Raw genomic sequence first — 19,367 nt, forward strand, 5'->3', positions numbered from 1 at the left:
ACAAGTCGTCATATAATAAGTCATATCATAAGTCAAATAATTAGTGATTGTGTATGGCCGTTTACATATTGCGTCATTACTTGATTTCAGGCAAATGTAAACCAAGGACATTTAACACATATCTATTAGGATTCTACTTCGTTGTGTATGGTTACTTTTGCTGTTAATCGTTAATGGCGGAAGCACGGTCACTTTGAAATTATACGAATTAATTTATTCTGCCACATATAAAGTTTATATATCTTTATAAAGTTTTGTACAATATGACCTTACGTATTTTATGTACATGTACCAATTTTAATTTTTGGAAGCTATATTTGCTTAGTTTTTTGTGTTTCAGAGGAAATGATGATGTTTTTTTTGCCATAGATGCTGCAGGAGTTGTTAGTTGTAGCAAGGGTTTAGATTACGAGACTACTACAGAATATAAACTCGTTACCTTAGCAACAGATGGCGGAAACCCGCCGAGGAGTGGTTCTGCTACTGTCACCGTCTCTATCACTGACGTGAACGACAACACGCCTGCTTTCAAACAGGAACTAGCAACTGGGACCCATTTCATCAGAATAGGGAAGTGAGTTTGCAGGACGTTGTTTTCAACTGGATTGGTTATAGGATAAATGCTTAGTTGTCTTCAAATTAAAAATGACTTCATTTCACTCAGATAACACCTTTTACTCGTGGTTGTGTTCAAAATGTACACTATTTACAACATACATATTTGCTATCCTTAAAATCAGTTTGATGCAACTTTAAAATCTTGTTCTTGCACTTTAATTAAGTCCGTCGAGTCATCTGTTCTAGAGATAACGGAGATTATTGTGAGAAGACTATTGCCATGAATTTAATCTGTAACCATTTTCAGGTCGGACTTCCTCGATGCAGCTGGGAAGCCAGTTATGGTAGTTACTGTTATGGATGCGGACAGTGGTGTAAATGGGCAGATCAACACGCCTATCGCAATGGCCCTGTCACCTGGGCTAAACCTTAGCCTAAACGAAGGCGGTGTTCTACGTACCATTTCATCAGATCCCCCTATCCAGAACCTGACGGCTACATTTACCGCTACAGACAGAGGCAATCCCCCTCTGACCGCTACCGCCACACTGACATTGGAAATAGTTCCAGATAGTACAACTCAAGAGAAAGTGGAGTTCAATGTTCAGGACATCCCAATGGCTATCGAGGAGAATACAGACAACCCCAATATAGGAACATTGTCCAACAGCATCACTACTCCTACTGGGTCAACGCCAGCTGTGTTTGACAAAGTGTCGGGAGCAGAAAAAGTGAAAATTGATTCGACTGGTATTGTGAAGGTTGATGCCCCCTTTGACCGGGAAACAACCCAATCTACAGTCCTTATTGTCCGTGCTACAGTAGACGACCTATCAGATCTAGCGCTAGTAAGTTAGTTATTAACTATTACATACCATATATCTTACCGCTTCCCCTAGATATATGAAATTAACCTTGATATTCCGTCTTTGCATATAACAGAGTTAGCTCCCTTGTGGGTAGGTATCGATTGTTACAGCATCATTTTGTGAGTGCAATTCACATCATTTGTCCGAAAAGTATGACGTCACGCTCGCAAACACATGACGTCAGAATCATAACCTACCCGCAACGACAGATAACTCTGCAATATGCAAATATAGAATATAAAATGTGAATGCTAAAATTTGTGTCGCTGACACGAAGAAGCAACAAGTATGATGAACATATAAAATATCTGATCAGACCGAAATCTTGATAAACTGCTCTAGCTGATACAATGTTCGGTGTGAGACTGCTTTACTATAGCATATATATGACCAAGCTGTGTCTAACTCTGTAACCTTAAAAGTTTGAAAACAATTACGTATCACAAAATCGTAATTCAAACTCTAAACGATAAAAACTGTCTTTATATGCACAAAATAATCAATGTATAGACACCTAAAACTACTCGGAGAAAAGAACCGGGTATTGAATGGAATGGAATGCTAAGCTGCAATGAGAAGATAGGAACATATTGTAGCAAGTTTAAGTTGTAAACTCCTCATCAATATGTGCGAGCGTATGTGTAGTAACTTGCTCTGACTAAAGTCGACTAACGCTTTAGGTTATGAAAAGGTAGAGAAAGACAATATCTTGGATTGTAATATAATAATTTGGATATTAGCTTAGGTTCACAGAATCACGATAAAAGAAAATGTCTTTCATTATGGATTCTGTTGTGTAATTTAAATTCTCAAGGTTTGGAATATATTAAAAAAGATAGCATACTCGCATAATATTTTAGCATCTTTATGCTGTACCTAGTAACCATATTATTTTAACTATTTTGGAGTAGTTCCTTTTATGTTTAATAAATGCAATATTTTTATTATGATAGTGATAATTCTATAAATGTCTGATTAAGGAAAGTAATCTTTTATTATTCTGATAATTCTGTGTTTCATAAGGTAACGTTGACGGTGATTGACAAGAACGACAACCCTCCCACTTTTGGTTCAATAGACAAGTACCGCCAAATAGTGCCCGAGGACACGCCCATTAATAGTGGTATTGTGAACGTCAGTGCTACGGACAAAGATGCCGGAATAAACAAAAGAATTACCTATTCTGTTATTGGCTCTGAGGGTAAGTTACAAAATGATCTCGATAAAATGAGTTCGTGAGGTTGTATATAAAGCTGAAAAGAAGAAAAGAAGGGATATCAATTTGTCATACTTTGCATGAATATATCAGTTAGTTGAGTTCATAGCGATTTCAGTGGTAGAGGTCAGGGTTAAAGATCAGAAAGTGTAAAATGAAATACCTAACTAGCCTTTATCATTTACCTTGGTAGAATACAGTCAGAGGTGCAATTTCGGTTCCAAGAAATAGTTTCTTGTTATATCCTTTCATATCCGAATATGAAACAGAATTTTACTAATTTTCTTAAGTTCGCACATGTTATTAAAAGTGATATATTTGCAATATCTGCACGTGGAACAAATGTTTTTGTTAAATTAATCCAAAACTAAGGTCAGAAATTTGAGAATATGGTTTACTCCTTTACCAATATGCACGAATGTGAGGCCTATAGTATGATCAGACACTGTATCCATGCCTTTTTGATAATCGTCATATTGACTTTTATGATGATATTTTTGTTCTTTATAGAATGCTCAAGCCACTTCATTGTAAATTCAATATCTGGTAAAGTATCTTTGAGTAAAAACCTGGACCGAGAGGTATTATTTCGTTTCTGCAGTTTCTCAATACAGGTATTTGTTTTTTTTCTTTCCTCATTCATATCGTGAGCGCAAGCATCTAAAGTCAAATTACAAATTACGAAAACATATCACTTCATTCAAATATGCTTCTTTGTCTATATAGAGCTAACTTTTAATAGTAATAGGTTCTGCTTAGTTACCTGTCAACTACTCCGATTGTTTAATCATGTGAAAAGCGCAGATAATACATCCGTGAACATAATTTTTGTAATAAAAGTTTAATGGCGAAACTTTTTGATTTTCTATCTATCATATTTAGGGATAATATTTGCAACACGCACTACGACTCATAAATCTTTTTATGTTGTTGCTAGGCAACAGACGGAGGGAGTCCCAGCTTTTCTGCGGTCGTTCCGATAGAGGTGACTGTTTTGGATGTTAACGACAATAGACCTCTTTTCAGTGATCTTCTCCCATCAGGAAAGTATGAAATCACAGTTAAGGAGGATTTTCGCATCAGTGACCAGGTGAGAAGGATTCCATACAAGGGGTGGTGAGGGGTTTTCACTGAGATTTAAGGAAGTGTGTATGTATTAATTAATAATCGAGGCAGAGCGTATAAAAATAACTAACATTTAATTCTCTAAAGATGTTTCTTAAATTTTAATAATGTCTCATTTGTCTTATTCGAAAACTAAATTTCGTCTTTCAGTGGGGTTGATGTAACACCATGTTAACTTTAAAATGTTAATAATTGACTTTTATTTCAGACCGATCCTTTTGGTCGCATTACTGATGATGATATCGGAGAAAATGGAGATGTTGATATAGCACTAGCACAAGGCACTTCTTGTCCATTCACAGCCAAAGTTGGTAGGTATAATTATAAATAATAAAACTGTTATTCATGAAGTCTAACCCCAAAGCCCAACCTTGGAAGCCCTTCGAAATTTTACTTGTTTCTTGGGGAAATATTTTTCTGGGGAAAAAAAAGGAAAAATAGCTGTTGTCTTCGTTTAATGATTTTCTTCGTGATTATATTCGATTTTTCAGTATTACATTTATAGAATTTCGTATATATAAAGATGTTATGATGCATGTATCTTTTGTCGTAGAAATAGCAACGGGAGACGTCTTCAAAATTATCTTTACACTGGTGTCGGAACTCGACTATGAACAAACGACAGGTTATGAATGCGAAGTAGTGGTATCCGATAAAGGAACTCCAACTCTTAACAATACCGTGAATGTCAAGGTCACAGTTACAGACGTCAACGACAACTCACCAGTGTTTACAATTACAGACTATGCCGTCAATGTGTCACGTGATGCAGTTATTGATCACGTGATCATCGATGAAATAAGGGCAACTGATGCGGAGTCAACAGATATACGTTTTTCATTAGGTAAGGTACAGGGTATTGTTATAGTACTGACAATGAAGGTAGATGGCAATGAAATCTGGTTTATGCTTCTAGAATGCCTACTCAAATGCATTCATAACACAACATGAAGTGTTAGATTTACCTGCGTAAAAAGGTATGCAACTATATATTGACAGAGCTACTCTCTTTGAGTATTGTTTTATATATGATAATGAGGTAAAAACGGTATAAAGCTAGTATATTAATAATCCAAAATAAAAGGCCAAAATAAATTCAAAGTAAAATCAAAATCATGTTTATGGAATATATATTCAGTCACTATAGGGCCTTCTTCAGTCCGAAATAACACAACGTGTTCGTCTGCATGTTTGTTTACATCTATAGTGCGCAGGTACGAAATGTCTCGGCCCGTTTGATGTATATGGCGGGTTATTTCGATCCAACATGCTATGTGCACTAAATCAACCCCAGTGTTTAAACAATGATTATAACCACAAGATACTTTATCATATAGACTCATCTAGCAATAAACATAACACTGACGTATCACAAGGGGATATTATATGCAATCACATGCACAGTCGAAACGTCGGATATATCAGCTTTTCGAGGTGCCACACTACTCTGTAAACATAGTGCCCGCACTATCACATCAAATCTAACAAGAGGCCCATGGGCCTTAGCGGTCACCTGAATTCAAATACAGAATGAAACAGAGACATGCATATAAACACTATATATTTGCCCATTAGGCCCTTGAAATCAGTCAGTGATTTTATAAATTAGACTTTTTAATCTATGAAGATTATTTGGTTCCATCAAATCTGTGGATTCAGAAGAAAGATTTTTGAAATGTTATCCATTTTGACCCCTTTTGGATATGATATTAAAATGTTATCTCAGGCTAATAATTCTAACCCAGATTGACTAATTTCCTATGAAAACTAAGCAAATAATGTTCCTAAATGTCTTTTTCCTACATAAACTATAGTAAATTTGACGCCCTCCCCAGGGGAAAATCTGAGATCCCAGGGCCATGAAATTCACAAATTATTGTCAAAGGCCTTAAGACCTTCCAATCTATTAAGAGTATCTGGTTCCATCAAAGCAGTGAATTCAAAAAAAAGATTTTTGAAATTTCCATTTTGACCCCTTTTGGCTCCGCCCCTCTGGCCCCTGGGGTTCGGCCATGACCAATATGGATATGATGTTAAAATGCTATTTCAGATTAATAATTCTAACTCGGTTTGACAAATTTCCTATAAAAACTAGGCAAATAATGTTCATAAATGTGTTTTTCCTATATAAACTAAAGTAAACTTGACCCCCTCCCCAGGGGAAAACCTGAGACCCAAGGGTCATATAATTCACAATTTTCATATAACACCCTAAGACCTGTCTATCTATGACGAGTATTTGATTCTAACATTTCCAGTATTTAAGAAGAAGATTTTTAAAGTTTGAGCCTATTTGCCCCTTTTGCCCCCCCCCCCCCTCTGCCTCGAGGGGGTTGACCAGGACAAATATAGATATGAATTATTATGTTATCTGAGGCTAATAAGTTTGACTCATTTCCTATGAAAATTGAGCAAAAAAATGCTCATAAATGTGTTTTTCCTATATAAACTCTAGTAAACTTGACCCCCTCCCCGGGGGAAACGTGAGACCCCAGGGTCATATAATTCACAATTTTTGTAGAGGACCTCAAGACCTATCCATCTATGAAGAGTATGTGATTCTGCCATTTCCAGAATTTCAGAAGAAGATTTTTGAAGTTATAGCTTATTTGACCCCTTTTGACCCCGCTCCTAAGGCCCCTTGGGGTCAGGCATGGAAAATTGGTTTATAGGATTCAATGGCCATCTCATACTGATAATTCTGACAATATTTGACTCATTTCCTATTACAAATGATCAAATAATACTCAAAAATGTGTTTTCCCTATATAAACTATAGTAAACTTAACCCCCTCGTCGTCCGTCTGTCCGTCAACATTTCCTTTAAATCGCTACTAGTCATAGAGTTCTGCATGGATTGTAACCAAATTAGGCCACAAACATCCTTTGGGGGAGGGGAACAGAGTTTGTATAAATCTTGGCTCTGACCCCCTCGGGCGGGAGGGGCGGGGCCCAATAGGGGAAATAGAGGTAAATCCTATAAATCGCTACTTGTCCTCGAGTTCTGCATGGATTGTAACCAAATTTGGCCAGAAGCATCCTTGGGGGAAGGGGAACAGAACTTGTAAAAATTTTGGCTCTGACCCCCGGGGGCAGGAGGGGCGGGGCTCAATAGGGAAAATAGAGGTAAATCCTATAAATCGCTACTTGTCCTAGAGTTCTGCATGGATTGTAACCAAATTTGGCCAGAAACATCCTTGGGGGAAGGGGAACAGAACTTGTATAAATTTTGGCTCTGACCCCCCCGGGGCAGGACGGGCGGGGCCCAATAGGGGAAATAGAGGTAAATCCTATAAATCGCCACTTGTCCTAGAGTTCTGCATGGATTGTAACCAAATTTGGCCACAAACATCCTTGGGGGAAGGGGAACAGAACTTGTATAAATTTTGGCTCTGACCCCCCGGGGGCAGGAGGGGCGGGGCCCAATAGGGGAAATAGAGGTAAATCCTATAAATCGCTACTTGTCCTAGAGTTCTGCATGGATTGTAACCAAGTTTGGCCAGAAACATCCTTGGGGGAAGGGGAACAGAACTTGTAAAAATTTTTGGCTCTGACCCACCGGGGGCAGGGAGGATTGGGGCCCAATAGGGGAAATAGAGGTAAATCCTATAAATCGCTACTTGTCCTAGAGTTCTGCATGGATTGTAACCGAATTTGGCCGCAAACATCCTTGGGGGAAGGGGAACAGAACTTGTATAAATTTTGGCTCTGACCTCCCGGGGGCAGGAGGGGCGGGGCCCAATAGGGGAAATAGAGGTAAATCTTATAATTCGCTACTTGCCCTAGAGTTCTGCATGGATTGTAACCAAATTTGGCCAGAAACATCCTTGGGGTTAACAGAATTCGTATAAATTTTGGCTTTGACCCCCTGGAGCAGAAAAAGTGGGGCCCAATAGGGGAATTAGAGGTTAATATCCAAATTCCTTCAGAAAAGAAACAATGAACTTGTATTCAGTACATTACTTGGCATTACAAACCAGGTGAGCGATACAGGCCCATTGGGCCTCTTGTTGTAAAGGACCTTAGGACTATCTATGAAGAGTATTTAATTCCATCACATCTATGAGTGGAGAAGAAGATTTTTGAAATTTTAGTCAATTTTACCCCTTTTGGCCCCTCCCATAGCTCCCTGGGGGTGGGGACCATATAATTTACAATTTTGATTGGCCTTATGCCTTAGAAGGTTTGTGCAAAATTTCATTGAAATTGCTTCAGCAGTTTTGGAGAAGTCGAAAATGTAAATTGTTTACGGACATACGACGGACGGACTTCGTCTCAGGTGACCTAATAAAATAAAACACAGATTCCCATAACCATTACGTTTGATAAAAAGGACCAGAGAAAATCCCACTAGGGGCCACGTCCACGTGATCCTTGATAAAGGCCAGTCAAATTGCTGCCTGCAAAATCTTGACACTGACGAAGTCATCTCGCCCCAAGAGCACAACATAGCATACCGTATATGTATATTGGGACGAAATGTCGTTTACACTTGATGCAGCAAGGTGCAGAACCTACACGTGGTCGTGAGTACACGTGGTATAAAGGTCACCTGAACATGACATGACCCCCCATGGGACGCTGTCAGATCCTCTAATTACCGAAGTGGCCATAAGGATCTGTATTTTAATTAGATTGCCTATCACATATTGATGTTCACAGCCGTGGTTCCCTAGTGACCACCAATCTCTCTACGGCAGGTTGCTCCCATTCTGACTTAGAATTGAGGAGCTTGTCAGCAACTGATCCGTGTATAGCGACCGCCTCTGAAACTTGTCGTTCGAGTGGCTTGGAGAAGGTCTTGAGGACTTCTCACTTGAGGTTTCTAATGTCACCTTCGTCTCCTGGGTGTTCTTCGAGCAAGTGCTTAGCCAGAGCATTAGAGAGATTACCGCTCTCTACTTGGCGCCTGTGTTCCTGGAACCGGGTATAGGCATTTCGACCGGTTTCACCAATGTACTCAGCCACTGTGTTGTGCTTGGCAAAGATTTTGCATGTGGCTTTGTACAGTGCACCGGACCGGAAATGTAATGACCCACCACCAGAACCAGGGTTGCTTTGACATAGCACACACTCTCCTCGTTGACACCCATCACTAAATTTAGTGTCGGTACGAACAAACAAGTTGCTGCTTGATTGTCTGCCCACCAGTTTCAACCACCCTGATATTCATGCCAAGTCTGGGCCCTTGTACCGCTGTCACCCCTCGTACACGTCTGGCAAGTTCTGCACCAGGAGTTGATGATACGAAAATTACGGTGTCAGCTGGTCGAAACCACGATGCCTTTTTCATGTTCCTCCTAAACCTGCGCTCATTCTCCTTCCAAGATCTATGCCGATATAGGGGCGTATCACCACGCTCGCTCGCGGATACCTGATTGGCATAGCCTCTGATGGCAACAATGATAACTTTGGCCCTAAAAGACTCTGGGTATCCTGAGATAAGCGTCATCTTTGCAAGATCCTCCATCAGCTCTTGGCGCAGTTCTTGTACCAAAGATGGTCTGGTGTTACGCAATCGGCGTATGCAGTCCTGAGTAAGGGATTGGCGTTTCACGGACACAGGGAGTGCACTGCGATTGAGGATGAATTGTGAGCTGGAAACCTCTTTCTTGTAGAACTTCCAGTCCACAGACCCATCCGTATCGCGAATTTGGACCTGAATGTCCAGCAACGGCATCCATCCAGAATCATGGGCCGAGTGGTAGTCAACCTCCATTTCAGATTTTTATATATATATTATTGCAGCAACCTTGAAAATAAGTATATCAAAGTTATTAGAGATATAAAGTAACGGTGTTTCGTACGTTAATATTAATATATTGTTAAGTATACTGATTGTATTACTCCGATCTCTACAGATCATCGAAATGAGTAAAGACCTATACACCATTCATTGTTTATTATTAATGATAATAACTGTCTAAACAATTTCCACAGTAGGCGAACTCCACTGTATACATACCGGATGTTGCGACCGCCGAAGCGAAAGATTTGTTTTGAAAACACAGTATGCATGTGATCAAGTCAAGTTTTCGATACTTTCGCACGATTACGAAGGTTGTCGCAAAATATATAATATATATATATACAATATCCTTTGATACTAATTTGTACTTCTCCGAAAATGACACCTATAGTTTCCTGAAAATAGATCGAATCAGTGCCAGTAGTACTCTCTGTGGCCGATGGTCTCGCAAATGTTTGAATAATTATCTCGTAGATCATGTTTAACGTACAGTTTACGAATTTTTCCTCCATTTGATTATGCTTTAATTCAAAGTACTTCTTATAGAAAGCATTCGAATTTTAGAAAAGAAAATTAAACATCGATTAAAACAGCACTCTTGGACACGGTACTGTGTGGCTCGTAGCGAGAAGACTGTATGTTGATAGCGATTTTGGTTTTATATGACTGTATGGATTGTTGGATTAATCATTTTGTCTGTTAATGAATTAAGACCCTTTTTCACGCAGATGGATAACTTGGATAATGGAGTTATTGCACAGAGAGTTGCGAAGATTTTGATGAAATCATTAACCACCGTATACAAGAGTACCGTTCTTAAAATTGCATTTGTAAAAATATCATCAGTTATGTAATAAGAGCAGTGAAAAAACAAAATAATTTTCAAATAATTCCAAAAGATGTAAGCCTTCAGGGAAAGCATAAAGTCTCGTATCATAAAAACTGTGGTGTTCATGTACACATATTTATATCGGCATTCCTCAAAACCCCAATTTACAATGTACCATTGCAATTTTCACTGAAAACAGACACTATCTGAATGTTGACCAATCAGAAGCCAGAGAATTTGAAAAAAGAATTCCCAACAAGACCATCTCCATTGACTTGGTTATATGAGATCATTAGAAGTAGTGAAGTGGATATAGCGATATACCTGTGATCCCATAATCGGGTGTTCGATGCGCGCAGAAAGATTGTTTTTGTGTCATTTTTTATCAATGTGTTTCAATTAAAATGAAAACTGAAACGTTGATTTAGATTATCTTCTATATCAATACGGTATATTATTTTAACAAAATAGTTTCAGATTTTAAGAAAGATACAGCATCAAAATAAATGTACACCTTGATTATGTTTCTTCTCCCAAAACGCTATGAAAGATATCTTCTGATTGGATAGAATTTTCGAAGAGACTTTCTTCGGAAAAACGACACAGATCGTATCAAGTAACCAACGGTTTTAGACATTAGGAAGAATGAAGCTAGTTAGGAATGAGTAAAAAGAAAATATCCTTAATTTAGTCGCCTTTTACGATTATGCAATATGGGCAGCAAGGGCAATTCTAATATTCTACATGCAGGCTAATTACTTGAGGACCGACGATGCCTAATAACTATCAACTTTTATCTTCAGTTATTACTAATATTTTAGTTATTACTTCAGTTATTACTCTTAATTTGATCCTATGATAGTATTGGATTGTAGTAACCAGATTCTACTGACGGTTCTATTTTACAATAATAATGATCCTCATGGTAATATTGGAAAAAGCATATTGTCTTATTAAATGTACACTTTTAAATTAGTATCTAGTGTAAGTCTTTTTAAGCTGGAAATTTTAATTTATTTTATATGTACAAATGTGATGTAATGTAGTATTTTGTTTTAAATGTGTGGTATTATAATAAAATATATATTACTTACTATCCCCACTACCCTGGCATTGTAATTCATCCACAGTTCAAAGCTATGTACAAGTAGAAACTTCGAATTACATACACACTAGAATTGAAATTATGAAAATATGGCTAAATACACAATATGTAGTACCTTGATACATATCTTACATCAATAATTATCAATAACGTCGTAAAGACTCTAGATATGTTCCCGTTTATACGTTTGCTGTTATTTTGTATTCGTGTAAAATGAAGTTGAATTTTAATTTCATAGTGTCATTTATTAAATGTGTTTTAATATAATGTACACAACACTGGTATATGTATCTAATACGATGAAAAGTTCGAAGAGGCACATACAGCAAATCGCTAGGAATTGACAGTATAATCACTACGAACCATACAGTCAATTTCGTCATAACCAGCTACAAGCCATACAGTAGCCCCCGAATAAAAGACATGATTGTGGACATTCTAAATAATATTTTTTCACATACATTGTCAGGTTTTCTCTCCATACATAATTTCTTCATCATATATTATGAATCATTCAATAATTCGTTCAATTTGTTATTAGAATTGCAGTAATTAGGCAGGTTCGAATGCTGGTGTTGTTGATTTATGGTTGATTATGAACGATTATGAAGTGGTTATCAATATATATATAAGTATACCGATTGCAAAAGTTAAATAAATAATTTCTGAATTTTTTTTTGATATATAACACGATATACAAAGTCCCTAGAATGATTAAAACACCATTGAATATCAGTACCCGCTGATCTGTTTTTTAATCTCTCGCTTCGGTCCGGTATTTAGACAGTGGAGTTCGCCTACTGTGAATCCTAATATGGAACATTTTCTAAGCAGCGTAACCGGTACACTCGATATTTGTAAAATATGTGTGTATTGGCAGCATCTCCTACAAGCGATGACGACTATATTGGATACTTCAGCATAGATTTCGTCACTGCTAGAATCACAGTCAACTCCAAACTTGTGAACTTACAGAAGGACGACTTGCTCCTATATGTTATAGCAGCAGATAGAGGAGTCCCGTCACTGTCTGCTACTGCTACGGTATGTACAATTGTAATGGCAAGTTTTGTTCATTTGGCCAGAAGAAATGTCATTGAAAGTCAGCATGCAAGTTTACGTCATCCGATACCCGTCATCATTTCTTTGTCCTTTGAGTTTATAAAAAAAATAATTAGATTTTAGTGAAAGTTAGTCGGAAAGCATTTTGCCGGTAAAGGGGACAATTATTGTTATGACTGAGACTTCCAGGTTAGCAATGAAGGCACATAATGCGTTATTCGCTATTATGTGTTACAATATTACAACCATCTGACCTTCCGGGTAGATATTCATTGTAACGTCATCATTTTGTGAGCGACATTCACACTTTTTTCTCTTAAGAGTATGATGTTACGCTCTCAAACACACAATGTCACAATCAATGCCTACACAAAAGGGCAGATAACTCTCTAAAATGCAAATGCATAATACCTAAAATGTAGATATGTTTAACTTATGAAATGAAAGTAAAACTTAAATGCTTAGTAATTATTCCTCCTGGTATTTGGTCGAAGGTATGCTACGACTATTAGACATTTCAGTATTGATTAAAGTATTTTTCTTTGGGACTCAGCTAAGCATAGTGATATTGGACGACAATATAAGGCCAGAGTTTCAGAACCCAGTGGTATCACTCGAGCTGACGGAGCATTCCAGTGTTGTCAATCCTATCTTCATTGCGGAGGCCACTGACCGTGTCGGAAGACAGGGCCCCGACATATGTAATTGTGTCTACAGATTCCAGACTATCTCAGGTGTGTCGCTGTGGCCGGAATATCGAGAATGAAACTCAGTAATAAACTAATCGACATAAGAACCCGTAACAGGGTGATTGCCACTACCGTTCTTTATCAAGTTAAATTTAACGTTTTCTATTTATCCACTTAATCAGTTTTTTAATTAATTAAATTAATACCTTTTTGATAAAGACAAGGAAATAAAGACGTGCAAAATTTATTTGAAATGTTATAACTATAATTCTAATATCTATGAACGTACACGTATCATTTCTCACGTATATATATGTAGTTTTTGTCTATTATCGTAGATACGTTTGATATCAACAACACGACTGGCCGAATCAGTGTGAAGACAGGGGTAGATTTAGACCGCGAGAAAGGGCCTAATATCACGGTGTACGTAATAGCCACAGATCCCGGAAACAAGGACTCCCTCCCTTTCAGTCTGACCATCATCCTGTTGGACATCAATGACCAGAGTCCAGTCTTCACAGATATTAGAGATGGTGACTACACTTTTAACCTGCTACAGGTGAAAAATGATTATCTTTTATTTCTTTTCATTATAGAGACTTACTATAGAAAATGAAGCAGATGTAAATTAATACTTCAGAGATTAATTAAAACTGTGAATTATTGAGAAAACCTTCTGTATTTATCAAAGCGTTGCATGGATTTTTGATTTAACGAGAGCACAACACTTTTACACGTTTACTTTCATTTCATTTCCAATATCAATCACTTCTACTAGCTTAATTCCAAATGCAGTAATAGTGATTCGAGTTCCCCGTGTACTGACAAAATAATAATGGTTAATATTGTTGGAATTGATGCATTCAACACACACAGAGTGCAAAATTTATGTGTTCGCCATATTGTTATCTGTGCAAATGGATGACGTGGAACATTGCTATTTAAAATATCTTTTTTAAGAAAATAAACTCACGCGTTATATTGCTTTCTTCCCTCATTCCTCTTTCTGCAGGCATCGCCTTCTGGTTCACACGTGGGGACAGTGACAGCCGAAGACGCGGATGACGGGGAGAATGCTGTTCCAGTGTATTCCCTGAGGAGTGCGCGCTACTCGTGGTCACCACTTATGAATGACGTCACAGAGCTATTCCAGGATGTACCCGTCACCATCTCTCCTGAGAATGGCTCCATCACTACCAACGCCTCCATAGACCTGAATGCCACAAGAAACTTTTTCATAGAGGTGCTTCACTTTTTCATTTTTACCTTATTCAGAGAATGAGTTTTATGACAAGTGAAAAGTGAGGCACAACAGGTTAACATTGTCGACGTGTTGACTTTACGTATTTTTGTAGAGAAGTTTTGTTCTGACAATATCGATGGCAGACGAGCAGTGTCTTTATATCGCCAAAACATAGTCCGATCCCATCAATCTAAAGCTAGATAGTTGGATAGAATACCAAAATGTTCTTCCTACCTTGTGATAGGAAACACAATTAAAGCAACAATGTAAAGATGGCCCATGTTCAATCAAATTGATATGGACACGCATTTGGCTAATCAAGTTTATGCTGCCTATCGTGATAATATACACACACTTAGCTACTCTATATAACGGTTTGTTTTTCTTATTGAATTAAATATTATATCATGCCATGAACATATTTATTCGGTACACAGTATATAGTATAATACAATTGTCTTCTTTGAGTACATTACAATAATAAATAATTTCTGTCACTTGGTATGATCTCAATTTGTTTTTGTTAAAGCTGGTTGTGAGAGCTGAAGATTCTAAGGACAGTTTGAAAGTCACCGAGACCAAAGTCCTGATAGAAGTGAACTATCTGGATCCGAATCGCCACCATCCTACATGTTCACAGGGTATGTTTATATTAATTTTGGTCTACTATGAGTTACCAGTTCGTATACTATTAATACAGAATTATTATGTAAATATTAGATACTAAATATTGTGCCTAATATGTATATTTGTTTTATTGTATAATATTAATACAGAATTAATTATTATGTAAATATTAAATATTTTGCCTAATATGTATATTTGTTTTATTGTATAATACTGCAGGTCTTTACAGGACGTCACTAGCTAAAACATCAAATATTGGGACAATTTTGGACATCATTGTCAATGCAACAGACCTTGATACCGGTACTGACGGGGTCATAGCCTATACAATAGCAGCTGGTAATGTTAGGGTAAGTTAGCAACTATGGTTTCAGTATACGTATAACGTGACGCAGTTGAATCCAGTTGTGTTTCTTTACATTTATAAATAGATGTTTTCATTTTTAATTTCATGCATATATAACACGCTTCATTAAAGTCATTGTCCAGTTAGCATTCGTCCTCCTATAATTGCAAACTGAATACAGTTTAATACTTGATGAGATTTTATTAAATGAGTCTAGTCTTAGAAGTCTTTATTTTTGCGAGAGTTGCATAAAAATTATGTGAAAACAATGCATTTAAGATAATGTTTATCACATAAGTACAACAACATTTATTTCGAAGAATTTTAATATCAAAATGTATTCGATAATCCAGCTATGGCCGTCATTGTGTGGTTTTCATATACTATTCAATATAATCAGTGTTACTACAATTTCTTATAATGTTTCTTTAATTTCACATCTTTAAATTGACCCTTTAATAATGAATTTATAAATGATATTTGAGATGTTTTATATAGACTGTTGTTTATGTAGTTTGAAAATGTACCATATCGGGGTTTTTACGAATTTAAGAGTTTAATATGATAATCCTCTATTACAGGATATTTTCAGTATAGATTCGGTGAGTGGACAAATCTCTGTAAGCTTCCTAATTGACCTCAGCTCAGATATAGTTAATCTAACCATTCAGGCCACAGACGGAGGAAATATACCAAAAACCGGGTAAGGATTTTATTGAGATGCAATATGGTTTTTTTATGTGAAAGATGAACCAAAGACCAGACATTCTTAAATGAACCTTAAAGCCCGTAAGACTTGGACATGTTTTGGATGGAGAAAATTATCGAAAAGTTAGTTTTTTAATTTGCAAGGAAATGGATAAACTATAGAATAGAAAATTAGAAGTAATACCTAAATCAGGGTTAGGAATACATTTTTCTCATACTTAAGGGTGAAATACTGACTGGTCTAGGGCAATACACTAATGTCGTCTGGGGCTGTATTGCATGCATATGGCTACCCATGCAATAAAGCCTCCTGACGTCACGGCGTCAACAAAATTTCTATTTCCTCGGTAAAATTTTAACAATTTTTTCACAAACTTGACTGGTTTTACTATAAAGGATTGTAACAACGGAATTTTTGTTGAAAATATCATGTAATTTTTCATGTATGGAAAATTGACTTTCCGTCGTGGATTTTTTCGAATTTATTTAAGATGGCGGGATATTATAGTTGTAAAATTGCAATAAAACGTCGAGGTATGAAAGAAAAATACTCTTTCATATGTGGATATGAAGGATAGGGATAATCTACCCTCGGGATCACAAAATGTTATAAAACCCTCGGCACAGCCTCGGGTTTTACTTAATTTTGTGACCCTCGGTAGAATATCCCTATCCTTCATTATTTAATGCTGTGGCTTTGAACAAATTTCTCATTTAGGTATCTTGTAAAGAATTACATATATATATATGGTTTATTCTTATTTTTGTCTAAAAAATGATGTTATGTAACCTTCCCAGTTTTATCTTTAAGATATATACATGACCCAGACTAGTAAACGTTTGAACTTTGGTTTGTTGTAGGTCGTGCTATGTTGAAATTCACCTGACGGGAGATGCAGTAGACTGTAAATATTCCGCCACTGGGTCTACAGAGGATGCCGACAAGTGGTTTGTGCCGATGGTGGCTTTGGCAGCAGTCCTGGGCGCCAGCTTAGTGGCCTTATTTGTTATCATTTTCAAGTTTGTACAGTAAGTATAACTCGATTGGGAAAACTTTATTTCACTTTACACCACAGTACCCGAGTTAAAGGCACATTATGCTCTCACAAAACTCTGCTAAGGATGAGGATTCCTTATGAAACGTACTTCATTTGGTTTCTTTCTAATGAGGATAATTACGTTAAGAATCAATTAAAAAAGACATTTTTGAAATAGAACGGGTTGATTCCCTTACATAAAAATACCTCGTGTACACGTATATGTTCGACATCCGGATTGAAAACAAAACAAGCGTGGCCATGAGCAAGGGTAGTTTCGAGTAAACGGTGAGCAATACAACTGTTTTAACTTTTGACACTCATTTTTCCACAAATATCGACTGTTGCTCCTCAAATGATTATTATGCTTCATTTACAGCAAATACTAAAACGTATAATTATCAAGAAATGTCGAGTTCAAATAGTGAGATGCATACATAGGGCACCAAAGTTTGGTATGTGGTATTGTACATGTATAACCACGATAACCACATGTAAATCACTTGAATATATTTGTTATCAGTTAATTGTCTTTTCTCCAGCTGAAAACTTATTAATAAATACTGACGCCAATTTACCAAAGTCAGCAGCATAGTAAGTGCAATTACACGAATGATATTCTCGCTCAATATTGACCATTCAGAATACAGCATTTGCAATGAAAATATCGTTTGGCGGTAATACCTTTTTATGAAATATCAAACCAAAATATATCATACATTTTTCCATTTTTTTTAAATTTTTTACTTGTTAGAACATTAAAGATGCTCCACCGCCGACAGGGCATAAATGACATTCATCATTAGAACAATATTTGGTGTATATATGTCTAATTAACACAAAAAATAATATAAGATAATTTCTTTTCCCTTTGGTGTATGCGCATTCAGTGCTTCATTCCATATAGGATATAGAGCCACGGCTTTTTTTTCGGGATGCAATTAATTTTTTTTTATATTTTTCACTTGAAGTAAAATTAGAAGCTCAAACTTTTCACTGGTGGTAATGGTTTAAAGTAAGTAACTTTTGTAACTGACGAAAAATACCAAATCGTCTGCTACTGTTTTTGATAGTGAAAAAATACCAATTGTCATCGGTGGAGCATCTTTAACGTATTGCATTTGATTACTTAATGTAAATGAAACATTGTGCGGCCAATGTCTGGTCAATACCTAGGATAGAGACGTTAACATCCAGTAAATAGAATACTCCTTCTTTATTGATAAATAATAGTTATATTTCATCGCGTGTAGTAGAAATTTTGATAATTTTCACTAGTAAGCATGAAACATATACATTTTCACCCACTCGATGAAATGTAACTATTTTTGTTGAGTTTTAAAGTCTATTTTAAAAGATTCTTCCACCACCAAAAATGAAGATTTTTGTCTGTTTAACCCTATCTCCTTCCCGTACAAACCATATACACACATTATTAAAACTTTATTATCAAACACCAAAAATGGTATCATATGGCTCATTTTTGTTGTTCCCAAATCGCTATTTTACACTGTCAAATTGATAAAAGCTGAAGAAAAGTTGTAAATCATTTCTTACCGACGAAACGATAATCGCTCTTCTTGCCGTTCTTTTTTTCTATTTTCTTTTCTTTTTGTTTGTTTGTTTGTTTTTGTTTTGTTTACAGGTTACGATTCGATTACCAGGATTCGAATAATTTCGACTCACCCCGTAATAGGAAAAAAAGTATTTATACAGCGTCCCTTGGGGCATCCAGGCATGACGGTTACAACCCATATACTCCTCCAAGTAATTTCCCAGGAACACCGGCAGCGGTAAGTATCAAAGATACTTAGTATTGATAGTAAATTAATCAATATACAATTTGTATTGGCTTACTCATATTTTTATTTTATTTATTTTTTATCTATTGTTTTTTATTTTCTTTGATGTATATTTACTAATTCTTTGATTACTTTTTTGTATTCATATATTTACTTGAATACGGTATTTTGGTATGTTTTATATTAGCCCGAGATACTCTGGCCCTGACACCAGACTTAGACATTATGACAGATAGATGTCTGGTTTAGGGCCAGAGCGCAGTAGTACTCGAAAACCTGGAATAAGCCGACACCGTTTGGTATCGGGCCAGGTACTCTCCGATTCAGACTACTTACAAAATATTACCACCGAGAATCGCCAATTACCATGGTCTTTTCAACAAATGACTAATTTATCTA

General features: G+C 36.6%; 1 protein-coding gene across 1 annotated transcript in view; it reads left to right on the forward strand.

Annotated features, from left to right (window-relative positions):
• LOC138322098 (protocadherin Fat 4-like) overlaps positions 1-19,367 on the forward strand; it is a gene marked incomplete at its 5' end in the record, with an annotated part of 44,527 nt that overhangs the window by 13,900 nt on the left and 11,260 nt on the right. Inside the window, 16 exons of the mRNA XM_069266154.1 lie at positions 341-574; positions 866-1,406; positions 2,451-2,628; positions 3,154-3,257; positions 3,581-3,733; positions 3,977-4,079; positions 4,322-4,612; positions 12,332-12,495; positions 13,067-13,247; positions 13,541-13,764; positions 14,218-14,448; positions 14,978-15,089; positions 15,295-15,425; positions 16,003-16,124; positions 16,991-17,158; positions 18,812-18,959. Coding sequence (XP_069122255.1) covers positions 341-574; positions 866-1,406; positions 2,451-2,628; positions 3,154-3,257; positions 3,581-3,733; positions 3,977-4,079; positions 4,322-4,612; positions 12,332-12,495; positions 13,067-13,247; positions 13,541-13,764; positions 14,218-14,448; positions 14,978-15,089; positions 15,295-15,425; positions 16,003-16,124; positions 16,991-17,158; positions 18,812-18,959 — 3,085 coding nt within the window. The remainder of the gene's footprint in view (positions 1-340; positions 575-865; positions 1,407-2,450; positions 2,629-3,153; positions 3,258-3,580; positions 3,734-3,976; positions 4,080-4,321; positions 4,613-12,331; positions 12,496-13,066; positions 13,248-13,540; positions 13,765-14,217; positions 14,449-14,977; positions 15,090-15,294; positions 15,426-16,002; positions 16,125-16,990; positions 17,159-18,811; positions 18,960-19,367) is intronic.

The sequence above is a fragment of the Argopecten irradians genome, chromosome 4 (assembly GCF_041381155.1).
Source record: "Argopecten irradians isolate NY chromosome 4, Ai_NY, whole genome shotgun sequence".
NCBI lineage: Eukaryota > Metazoa > Mollusca > Bivalvia > Pectinida > Pectinidae > Argopecten > Argopecten irradians.